Genomic DNA, 12180 nt, shown 5'->3' with positions numbered 1-12180 from the left:
TGAGCGCCACATCCTGAGTTAGGGTTTAGGGATGCAAGTGCCGGACGTGCTAACATAACTTTGTGATCATAAGCTACCCCAGAAGCTGCCTAGTAAAGGCCGTGGAAGGGACACATCGGCTCTGCCTCTGGTACCAGCAGGGCACATGGACTGTCCATGAAGTACCTCCCTCTGCTCACAGTGGCCCACTAGGTGAACACTCATCACATGGATTCGCAGGGGAGATTGGAAGCCAGTTGGGCCTCGGAGCTGGTGCCAGAAACACCACTGAACCTTCTGGCGTCTTACGTCCACACCTCACAGAGAGCATGGAGCCAGACCTCCAGAGCCTTGCTATATGATCCAGAAAAAGCAGGGGGTCCCCCAGTGACAGGCTTCTGTGAAGCAAGGAGAAGATGGAACCCCACGGTGAATCTCCACCTCCGAAACATAGAAGGGAAAATACTGCCGTGGGAAATTGTTTCTCCAGGGAGGGGAGGGTTGGGCTACTGGAGGAGGTACTGGGACTGTTAAGGGAAAGGAGCCAAGGCCCTCCAGGGACAGGGCCTGATCGCAGGACATCATGGCCCTGGGGAGCACCCAGACCCAGCTGGGAGACAGCAAGTCAGTGTATCAGAGGCGAGGAAAGTGGGATCAGAGAGGCCATTGGTCATTGCAGGCAATCAGGACAGAGCCCAGATTCAGGCCAGGTTGTGCGGACAGACTCAGAATCCAGCCCTGCACCCCTCATCTACCTGCTGACCTGAGCAAACCTGGGGTGGCCCTGGACCCCACCATGCCCACTCAGACCCAGGCTGCCAATTGTACTCCTGAATGCCCCTTACCCCTCCCCTGGTCCTCGCCCCCAGCTCTCCACCCTGAGCTTCTGCAGGCACTGCCTCTTCTCTGGTTACAGTTAAAATGGCATGCCTACCTTCTGTGCATCTCTATGTCTCTTTGGGTAAACACCAGCCTGCTCACTGGGCCCCCAGGCTCCATGGAGCCCAGCCCCCACCCTCCTTTCATCTCTTCTCCCCTCCCTGTGCCCCTTCCCTTTCCCTGTGTCAACCACCCTGCCTTTCTTGTGGTCCCCTGGGACCCCCTGCTTCTCACCAGGGCCCCTGAGTCTTTCATTCCTCCCCCTCTAATACGATCTCTCTCTCTCTCTCTCTCTCTCTCTCTCTCACACACACACACACACACACACATATCCTGGTTAGCTGCACCTCATCCCTCAACCTCAGCCACTCACCCCCTAACCACACTCTCCCAGGACCCTAAGCCCCCTCCTTACAGCCACCCTGGATTGGTGACTCTACATATTTTTATTTATTTGAAAGATAGAGAGCTCGAGCAAGAGGAGGATCAGAGGAAGAGGGACAAACAGACTGCCCTGAACTTGGAGCCTGACACAGGGCTCGATATCAGCACCCCAAGATTATGACCTGAGCTGAAATTAAGAGTTGGATGCTTAACCAATTGAGCCACCCAGGCGCCCCTCCACATTTGTCTAAAGCTTTAGTTCATGTCTGGCTCTCCCTGTGGACTTGCAGTCCCCGGCAGAGTGGGGCATTGTATGATGCCCACCCCCACACATGTGTGTCCTAAGGCCCCTTAGGGCACCTGGTTCCTATAGGACTCCAGGGATTCCTGGGATCACTGAGTGACCTGCCCTTCACCATCCTTCCTCACTGCGGAGCCAGGAAAGATGGGAGTGCCTCCAGTCCCCAGTGCTCCCCGTGACTGCTTGGCGAGAGTTCCGTGGCCGAGTCAGCTGGGGGAATGGAGACTCCAAACTGATGAGCAGGTGACTTCTTGTGACTCCTCATGGGGAGCCTTGAGAAGACTGGGGAAAGTGCTGGCTCTGAGACTGGCCTCCTGCTGCAGGCTGCCACTGTCACCCTTGTCTTGGCTGGATAAAGAACCACAGATGTTGGCTACTGCTATCCTGATGGGAAGTTGTGGAAAGGGGTCACACTGACATAGTAAGGGTCTGCTTGCCCAACACCACTATCTGATCCCCAGACCACAAGGGCCCTGGTGCCTTTGTTCTGACCACTGCAGTGTAGGGGTCCAGCACACACAGGTGGTGGCTGCAGCCAGAATCTGCACTTGGCCAGGCTGGGGTGGGGTATGTGACTCTTCTGTTTGGGATCAGTCCTATTTATTGTAGGCTGTCTCTGAGAAGTTGGAAACTCATGGGACAGCCCAGCCAGTGGGTCACCTCTCATGTGGATGTTCTCTGTCACCCGGAAGGTTTTCACCATGTCCTGCCCAGGCTGTGTGGCTGGTGGACTCATGAAAGCCTGCCCTGTGTCCCACTGTGCCCAAGACCCACCAAGGCTATGACACTTGGACAGCTGTGCCTTTTACAGCCTTCGACCAGGGACAGAAGGGAGATGCTGCTTCTGGGTGAGGTCCCTAGCAGAGCTGACCTCTCTCTTACGGCAGAATGTATTCATGTGTTTTCTTGCAGAGTGATCACAGGCAAGTTCTCAGCTCCCTCCTGTCTGGGGCCCTGGCTGGTGCTCTTGCCAAAACAGCGGTAGCTCCTCTGGACCGAACCAAAATCATCTTCCAAGGTAAATGCATTCTGTCCGTCTGTCCTGTATGATAGAGATGCATCCAGACAGTCACCCTCCTCCACAGCCCCACGAACTGCACTGCAGATTGGCTTTAAACATGTCTTTTGGGATCCCTAGGTGGCGCAGCGGTTTGGCGCCTGCCTTTGGCCCAGGGCGTGATCCTGGAGAATCAGGATCGAATCCCACGTCGGGCTCCCGGTGCATGGAGCCTGCTTCTCCCTCTGCCTGTGTCTCTGCCTCTCTCTCTCTCTCTGTGTGACTATCATAAATGAATAATAATAAAAAAAAATAAAAATAAAAAAATAAAAAATAAAAAAAAAAACATGTCTTTTTTTTTTTAAGATTTTATTTATTTGAGAGAGAGAGTGAGCAAGAGAGAGAGAGAGCACAAACGTGGGGAGGAACAGAGGGAGAGGGAGAAGAAGACTCCGTACTGAGCAGGGAGCTCAATGTGGGACTTGATCCCGACTCTGGAATCATGGCCTGATCCACAGGCAGACGCTTAACCAACTGAGCCCCCCAGATACCCCTAAAAATGCCTCTTTAAAATCCACTTAAAAACTGTTAGCCTCCTAGAGCAACCATCACAAAGAAGCACAAACCAAGGAGCTTACATTCCAGAGGCTAGAAGTCTGAAATCAAGGTACCATCCAGGTTGGTCCCTTTTGCAGACTCCAGGGGAGGAGCCCTCCTTGCCTCGCCCATCTCCCCGGGCTCCAAGCATCCTTGCCTTGTGGTCGCAACACCCCAGACTCTGCTTTCCCCTCTGCATCTGTGTCCTCTCCTTTTACAAGGACACTTGTTATTGGATTTAGAGCTCACTCCACCCCAGGATGACCTTAATTTAATTACGTCTGAAAGACTGTTTTTCCAAATAAAGTCACATTCACTTGTCAGGACTTGAGGACATGGACATATCTTTTGGGGAGGCCTGATTCAAAAGACCATTACCAAAAAAAAAAAAAAAAAAGACCATTACCCTCCATCCTTGGGTTAAGCAGCCACAGAGTCAGTCCCCTGAAGATGAGGCCTTTCTGTCCCAGAGACAGTGACCAGTGCCTCAAATAGCACAATCACAGGCTGGTACCCCTGCCCCTCAACTGTTTTGGAGGAAGGGGCTGCAGATTCAAGCCAGGCTGTCCCCGCTTGCATGAGCTGGTCTCTTAGCCTCTCTATGCCTCAGTTTCCTCATCCATAAAACAGGACATTAATATCAACATCCCGAAGAAGTGAGCTGGCATGGGAAAGGGTGTGCAGCTGAGCATGCACCTCCCTGTGCGTCGGTAGCGTTGTTACCTGGAGTGAATGCAGTGTAGTGCCCTGCAGGGAGCTGGGTTTAGTTCTGACGGTATAGGTGTGTACACACAGCCGCACGGATAGAAGTGCGGGGGTGTCCTGGCAACACAGCAGACACTGGAGACATGAGGAGAGGGAGGTTATAAGACCACCACCCCTCGTGACCACAGTGGCTCAGGCCCTCATCAGCAGAGTGCACTGTCACATCGGGGAGCAAGGTGGCAGCCTCCAGGGGTGGGAGAGGGTGCTCAGGGGTGCCACACCGGCACCTCTAGGCATAGAACATGCCCAGGCCTTGTTCTGGGAGGGCCAGGCTCCTTGGTTGCTCTGCACAACTAGTGGCTAGGAGGCTCCCCACGAAGGAGTTTGGTTGAATTGGAGTCCAGTTGGGTTAAAGGGTGCTGAGTTCCCCAGGCCTCTGCAGAGATCCTTGCTTTCCTGGGGAACAAGGTGGCAGCTCAGCTCCCCTTCCTGGGGATAAGCTGACACACAGGTAGGGCCGGGGCCCGGGGTGGGGGCAAACGCAGCAGGTGAGGAGGTTCCCTGGAGGAGGGCCACCCTGCCTGGGATGACCAGCACATCAGCCCCTGGTGGGAGAGCGTCCTCACTGGCTGTTCTCACTCCCAGTGCTCAGACCTGACCCCCATATTGGGGGTCCCACAGGCTGAGGTCGTCCTTTATTCCTAATGGTCTCTGTTGTGTTTTTTTTTTTTTTTTTTTTTTCCAGTGTCTTCAAAAAGATTTTCTGCCAAGGTGAGTCACTAGGTTACCAACTCCTGGCTCTGGGGCCTTCACCATCTGCCCTGCTGGGCTGGCGGGAGGTGGCCATGGCACATGGCCCAGGGGTGGAGGGAGATGCTTTTCAGAGTGTTTTTTCCCTTTGGTTCTCCCACAAGCCAGTTTCCAGGCTGCCGGGTGACCGGGGCCTCCCCCACCAGGCCTTCGGGCAGGGGCTGCCTGTCCTGGCACCCCAAGCTCTGCCTGGATGTAGCCCACTCTGGCAGCTAACAGGAGATCCTCATGCTTGGGGCAGTGGGAAGAGGACTTAAAGTTCTAAATCTATGATTTCACATTTGATTCATTTTTTTTAAAAATTTTTTAAATATTTTATTTATTTATTTATGATAGTCATACAGAGAGAGAGAGGCAGAGACACAGGCAGAGGGAGAAGCAGGCTCCATGCACCGGGAGCCCGATATGGGACTCGACCCTGGGTCTCCAGGATCGCGCCCTGGGCCAAAGGCAGGCGCCAAACCGCTGCGCCACCCAGGGATCCCTAAAATATTTTATTAATTTATTTGAGAGAGAGAAAATGCACAAAGGGATGGGGAGGGCAGAGGGAGAGGGAGAAGCAGACTCCCTACTGAGCAGGGAGCCTGACGTGGGACTCCATCCCAGGACCCTGAGATCATGACCTGAGCCCAAGGCAGACGCTAAACCAACCGAGCCACCCAGGTACCCCATATCTGATTCATTTTTAAATGGAGAGCAGGCATTACCTTCTTGGGAAAAGAGAAAGAATATAATTAAAATCTAGACTACCAGACAAACCAAACATCTGTGTGGGGCTCTCACCTGCAAACCTGGTTTGCCCTGGCTCGCTTTACTATTCCTACTCCTAAGGTCAGGGGAGTAGAGACAGAGGGGTCCCTATGCAGGACCCAGAGAATGTGGGGGGATAAGGCAGGGTGGGGTGGATAACGCAGCCCCCAGTCACAGTGCTGGACAAAAGAGGTGTTGAGCTGGGGGGGGTTGGAGCAGGGCAGGCAAGGCTGCTAACCATGCCCGTCTCCCGCAGGAGGCCTTCCGGCTCCTCTACTTCACCTACCTCAACGAGGGCTTCTTCAGCCTGTGGCGCGGGAACTCGGCCACTATGGTGCGCGTGGTGCCCTACGCCGCCATCCAGTTCAGCGCCCATGAGGAGTACAAGCGCATCCTGGGCCGCTACTATGGCTTCCGCGGGGAGTGAGTACCCGCCCCCCAACTGCCCCCCAAAACCCTCTCGGCTCTGTCCCATCGTCCTGCCCTCCTGCCTTCCGCACGACCACCATGGCAGCAGCCCTGTCGTTTGCCCTGTCTTCCCTGAGATCCCGAGTCTCAGCAAGGCCTGTGATCCCAACTGTGCCCCCGTGTCTGAAGGGAAGGAACACTTCATGAGTCCACACAAGCAGATGGGAAGGAAGGGCAACCGTGGGAACCTCAGAATGACCTCCACCCAAGAGACTCAGTTGCTTGGCCCCGGGGAAGCCAGTCCCTGCCTGTTCCTGGGTTCTCCCTGCTGGCCGAGACCTGTGGGCACCTCCAGCTTGGGGGGGTCTCACTTTCTCTCCTCCTTCTCTTTCAGAGCCCTGCCCCCCTGGCCCCGCCTCCTTGCAGGTGCACTGGCTGGGACGACAGCTGCTTCTCTGACCTACCCCCTGGACCTAGTCAGAGCAAGGATGGCCGTGACCCCAAAGGAAATGTGAGTTCCCAGGCCGGGCATGCCGTTCTGCAGCTGCTCCAGAAAGGCAGCAATGGTTTCTCTTACCCTAGGGGTCAGCCTCTACTTACAGCAAACCAAAAGTCTTCATTTTTTTTTTTTTAAAGATTTATTCATCTATTTTGAAAGAGAGAGAGGGAGAGAGAGAGTGGGGGCAGGGGAGTACAGAGAGAGAGGGAGAGAGAATCTCAAGCAGACTCTGTGCCAAGCATGGAGCCCAATGTGGGGCTGGATCCCACGACCCTGAGATCTTGACCAGAGCTGAAACAAGAGTCAGATGCTTAACTGACTGCAGCCCCCAGGTGGCCCCCAAAAGTCCTCATTTTGAATTAGCACAGATAAGTTACAAGACAAGGGCTACTCCTAGCAGTGATTAGGGCAGTGAAGGTGGGATATGGCCTGAAGCATGCATTTCCCCCTCCAGCACCAAAGCGTTGCAAGGTGGTTGTGTTCCTTAAAGAAAGCAAGCATGGCATCCAGATCCTGGCCCACCCCACTCCGGGGTTGCTGACATTAGTTGAGGCCAGCAGCCCCTTTTCATGCCCATAACCCACCCACTCTGTCCCTCTGTCCTGCAGGTACAGCAACATCTTTCACGTTTTCATCCGCATCTCCCGAGAAGAGGGCCTGAAGACCCTCTACCACGGGTTCACGCCTACCGTGCTGGGGGTCATTCCCTACGCGGGGCTCAGCTTCTTCACCTATGAGACGCTCAAGAGCCTGCACAGAGGTAAGAAGCCGGGGGTGAGGGGGAGCACATGCTGCACCTCCCTGGGCTCACACAGACTCAGAGGCTGGACACTGAGGCCCCTGCCCTGGGAGGGACGGGCTCCCGGCCGAGGTCCGAATCAGAACAAGACAGGCCCAGGCCACCATGGAGGCAGCTAGGCTCCCAGACTTTCCTACCAAGTTGTCAGACCAGTTTTGTGAAGTGCCACCAAGAGCAGTGGCCGCCGCTGGGGCCCAAAGCATCGGGTACAACCTAGATGTAAGGGGAAGTGCCTTCTGGTGTTGTAATTTTGAGAAATTCCAAAAGTTCCGAAAAGTGCAGAGGCCAGTATATCATGCCTGAACCTGCTACCCTGGGCCGGACAGGTGTCAACAGTGTTCCAAGACGATATTTGTGAAAGAAAGCAAATGTACCAGGTGAAACTGAGGTTCCCTTGTTCCCCGCCCTCAGTCCCCTCCCTCCTGAGGGTTCCTTATAAGAACTGCGTCCCCCAGGCAGTTGGAAATATTTCTACATATATGTGTGTGTGTGTGTGTGTGTGTGTGTGTACGTGTGTGTACGTGTACACATACCAGGAACAATACATGGTCCTGTTTCCTGGTTAGAAGCAATAGCCACGGTGGAGCTACCTCCTGCACTTTCGATTAGCGCCTCTGAGCCCCAGGCGCCCCTGAGTCCACCCTGCCATATCCGAGCCTCTGTCCCATCATCCTTTCAGCAGTGAGGTGGGCCTGCCCTGCTGGGGGCCGTTGGGTGCTTCCAAGTTTTTAGTGATCAGGAGACACCCCCGAGTACCGCACAGCGTGTTGAGTGTGAGCCCCTGGTTTTGGGATTTGCTCTGGCCGCTGCTCTTTCCAGCAGCTCTGCTTGCCCCCCAGCCCTGTCCCCGCGTCCTTACCCAACTTGGGTGCTGGCGGAGTCCTTCAAGTCTGCCCAGTGTGCTGGGCAAACCGCGCTGTCTCACTGGTTTGAATTCCTAGTGTTAAATTTACAACCACACGTTTTTAAGAACCCCGCTGTTTGCTGCCTCCTCCTCCATCCCACTCATGTCCTGTCCTGGCACCTGCTCGCCTCACCAGCCCCTGCATCCCTGCAGAGGGTGCCCACAGAACAGGCTGTGGAGTGGAGAGTGGCAGACACTGTATTGGTTTCCTTCTTTGCTTGACAGGAAAACAAGAGTGATTAGATGTGAGCTCATTCTGCATGGTGGGACTTGATTAAATGATGGCACATTTCTGCCTTTTTCAAAACTTTTCAAATTTGATTTAAAAGGAGTGGCCAGGAGGTGAGGAGGCCGGGGCGGGAAGGCCCAGGGGAGCCAGGGGGTCCCGCACCACCGCAGTGACGGAGCATGAGCCTGTGTGAGCGCCAGGCATGGGGTGCAGTGACAGCTGGGTGCGTGCCCCCTGGCAACACCCTTACACGGTCCCTCTGTCCCTTGCCCACAGAGTACAGCGGCCGCCCACAGCCCTACCCCTTTGAGCGCATGATATTTGGGGCGTGTGCCGGCCTCATCGGGCAGTCAGCCTCGTACCCGCTGGACGTGGTGCGGCGGCGCATGCAGACAGCCGGGGTCACGGGTCACCCGCACGCCTCCATCATGCACACACTGCGTGCCATCGTGCGAGAGGAGGGCGCCGTGCGTGGCCTCTACAAGGGTCTGAGCATGAACTGGCTCAAGGGCCCCATCGCCGTGGGCATCAGCTTCACCACCTTTGACCTCATGCAGATCCTGCTGCGGCACCTGCAGAGCTAGGGATCCTGCAGGCCAGCTGCTCTCGAGACAGGGAGCCGAGCTTCAGCGTGCAGCGGACCACTGACCCCTTTTGTCTCTGAGCCTGTGGAGCGAGGGTGCGCTTGGTTCCACCCTGGGAGCCACATTGGAGCACCTTGTAGAACAAGCTGGGGGGCCTGGCCTCGGTCCCAAAAGCCAGCAACCCTGGAAGTGCAATGTTGGGACTGGTGGGCAGGGGCTCTCACGCTCTCCCCATCCCTCCTCCCCAGGGCTGGCCCTGTCTTCTGGAGGCATTGTCCTCAATGCCCTGAGCTGGGAGTGACCAGTGCCACCTCTCGGCGCTCTGTGACCTGGGACATGCTCCTGATTCTAGTGACCGCATGTCACAGGGCGCAGAGCCAGACTCTCTGTCTGCCCCTGTGCTCACAGATGGGAGGGAGCCCCAGAGTGTACACAGATGCCTGGCCTCCGAGCCCAGCCAGCTCAGCTGGGGTGATACATACAGCCTTTAGTCCCCTTCCCCATCCTCCCCCCAACCTGTCCTGCCTTTGCCATTACTTCCCAGGTGACATGACTCCTCTGTCACCAGAGCCTCCTGCTCGGGAACAGCCTTCTCCCAAGAGTATTATTTGGATCCTGGACTCTGTGGCCAAAGTAGGGCCCTAGGAGGGGGTTCTCCCCTCTGTTGCCTGCTCACCTGGTTTGTAATGTTCCCAGGAGGGTCGCACCTCCTCCAGGCAGCAGGGTTTGAGCAATTGCCATGGGTTTGCATCTGAGTCCTAATCTGGAGGCATCTGCTGAAAATTGGGGACCCAGGTCACCCCTTCTGGGCCAGGAAGCTTCTACCCCTGTCCCCCAGGCCACACCAACAGAGGTGAGGCCTCAGGCCCCAACCCTCAGACCCTGGGCACAGCGGCTCCTGGGGGGGGGACCTGTGGCATCTGGCATGTCCCTGGCTCCCCACCTGAGTGGGCACTTGGCCAGGACATGGGGCGGTTTCGGGTGCATGGGGTTATCTGATTTCTGTGAATGGAATGCATGGAGGCAACTGGTAACTTTGTCTTTCCCATGTAGGAGCCCCTGAACAGCGTGTGGCCTGAGAGTAGGAAGCCCGGAGGGTGGGGGGGCTGGGGTCTGCCAGGTGTCACAGGGACGCAGAAACACCCGTTTCCGAATGATATTTGGAGTTTCTTGATTTCTTTTGGTTTTGCTTTTCAATCCGGCTGGTGCTGGGTCTAGTCACCATAAATCCTGACCGGCACAAACCGGTTCCCAGGTGGAGTAACCAGAGGGTGACCAGATAGCTCTGCAGCCACGTGTGTGTGTGTGTGTGTGTGTGTGTGTGTGTGTGTGTGTGTGAGAGAGAGAGAGAGAGAGAGAGAGAGAGAGAAACGGTCGGAGGGCGTGTTTGCACCACGCACATTTCCAGTTGTGACTTTCATCTCTCCCTTGTGTTCTGTCTCATTTGTGTTCTTGACCTGGACCTGCAGGTGTGTAGACCCTTCTCTCTGTCCTTCCTTGCATGTGTCCACCTGCCAGCCTGAGTCTCATCCCCTGGGTCCCACGGCTGTTCTGTTGGGTGGGCTTCCCACCTCCTCTCCCTGCCTTGCCCAGAAGAGGCAGGAGAGGCAGGGACCCCTCACAGAGAGACGGTGTGGGGACCTGGGGGCCCACCCCAGGCAAGTGAAACCAGATGAATGGTTGGGCAGCACCCCCTCTGAGCCACAGGCTGGGTCACCGAGGGGAGGGCCCCAGGTCCTGCCGGCCCCCGTGTGCCCCCCAACGGTGGCTGTCAGCCGGGTGGGCCTCGGGGCTCCTCCCACCCCCAGCCCCGCACACAGCTGGGCTTGTGCCCGCTGCGGCCACACCCCTCCCACTGGTGTCCACCCTGATTTGGAGTTACATTTTGATGCCATGAAGACACTTTGTTTATATATAATGTTTATATATTTTAAAGATTTGTGCCAAGAGAGTATATTTAATAAAAATTAAAATGACTTTTTTTTTCTGACCACGTCCTTCTCTTCTTCAGCTCTCACCCCCAAGCCCCACCCACTGCAAACCAAAAACAGGGTCAGGGTTGAGGTTATTTTGACAGATTTTAAACATATTAAATAAACCTTTTTTTTTTTTTTTTTTAAGTAGGCCCCACACCCAATGTGGGGCTTAAACCCAAGACCCTGAGATCAAGAGTTGCACACTCAGGGCACCTGGGAGGCTCAGTGGGTTAAGCACCTGGCTCTTGATTTCAGCTCAGGTCATGATCTCAAGGTCATAGGATCCAACCCGAGTCAGGCCCTGTGCAGGGCATGGAACCTGCATGGGGTTTGCTCTCTGCCCCTCCCACCTCTCCCTCTAAAAAAAAAAAAAAAAAAAAAAGGTAAAAAAAAAAGAGTCATGTGCTCTACCAACTGAGCTAGCCAGGCACCCCTTGAATAAACATTTTTAATGTATTTATTGTTTGAATTATTAATACATACTGTGGTCTTCTAGAAAACTCAAACTGTACAAAAGGGTTATGGTGAGAAGTAGGTCAGCCTTCCAGTTCCCTCCACCAAGGTGTCTTCTGTTCCCAGTTTCTCATGTGTCCTTGGGGAGACATCCTGGGCATAAACACTTGTCCCTTTTGAGTACATACATGGTGACCCATGTCATCAGTCAGAACGGGTTGCATCCTGCTGCAGCGACATGGCCTTCAAGTCCTGTTTCTCTCCCGGGCCCTGCCTGTCTGTCATGTGCTGGGGGCTCCACTCCTCAGCTGAGGCTTTAGGAGCGAGCATGGCTGTCTGCAGGGGCCCGAGGATGAGGCCACCAGACGTCTCACAGTGGCCATTGAGACTTGCTTCAGGACAGCCCAGGTGGCCCAGGGGTTTAGAGCCACGTTCGGCTCAGGGCGTGATCCTGGGGTCCCGGGATCGAGTCCCACATCGGGCTCCCTGCATGGAGCCTGCTTCTCCCTCTACCTGTGTCTCTGCCTTTCTCTCTCTCTCTCTCTCTGTCTGTCTCTCTCTCTCTCATGAATATATAAATAAAATCTTTAAAAAGAGAGAGAAAGAGAGAGACTTGCTTCTGCGGCAGCCCATTTCCTGGACCAACCTGGGGTGTGCTCACCCAACCAGAGGTGGGAAGTGGGAGCCTCCACATGCCGGGGGGAGGGGCAACTGGGGGAGCATGTGTGCCTGTGTGTGCACACTGGGGAGGTGAGTGGTTCAAGTACATTCTGCCTTGCTGGCCCCAAGCCGCTCTGATGCTTTCATTGAACCAGGTTTCATTTTGTTTTGTTTTATTTTGTTTTTTAAGATTTTATTTATTTAAGAGAGAGAAACAGCACAAGCAAGGGGAGCAAGAGGGAGAGGGAGAAGCAGACTCCCCACTG

General features: G+C 55.0%; 1 protein-coding gene across 9 annotated transcripts in view; it reads left to right on the top strand.

The window, feature by feature from the left end:
• The window catches only part of SLC25A42 (solute carrier family 25 member 42), a 32267-nt gene extending 21452 nt beyond the window's left edge, over positions 1-10815 (top strand). For all 9 annotated transcript variants that reach the window (XM_077859298.1, XM_077859297.1, XM_077859299.1 and 6 more), the window contains 6 exons: positions 2456-2561; positions 4588-4613; positions 5659-5825; positions 6205-6321; positions 6918-7069; positions 8518-10815. In XM_077859298.1, the coding sequence (XP_077715424.1) occupies positions 2456-2561; positions 4588-4613; positions 5659-5825; positions 6205-6321; positions 6918-7069; positions 8518-8825 (876 nt within the window). In that variant the 3' untranslated portion in view covers positions 8826-10815. The remainder of the gene's footprint in view (positions 1-2455; positions 2562-4587; positions 4614-5658; positions 5826-6204; positions 6322-6917; positions 7070-8517) is intronic.
• The last annotated feature ends 1365 nt before the right edge of the window (positions 10816-12180 follow it).

This window comes from Canis aureus, chromosome 19, assembly GCF_053574225.1.
Source record: "Canis aureus isolate CA01 chromosome 19, VMU_Caureus_v.1.0, whole genome shotgun sequence".
NCBI classification, from domain to species: Eukaryota; Metazoa; Chordata; class Mammalia; order Carnivora; family Canidae; genus Canis; species Canis aureus.
Note: the sequence above shows the minus strand (reverse complement) of the source record. Positions and strands in the feature narration are given on the sequence as shown.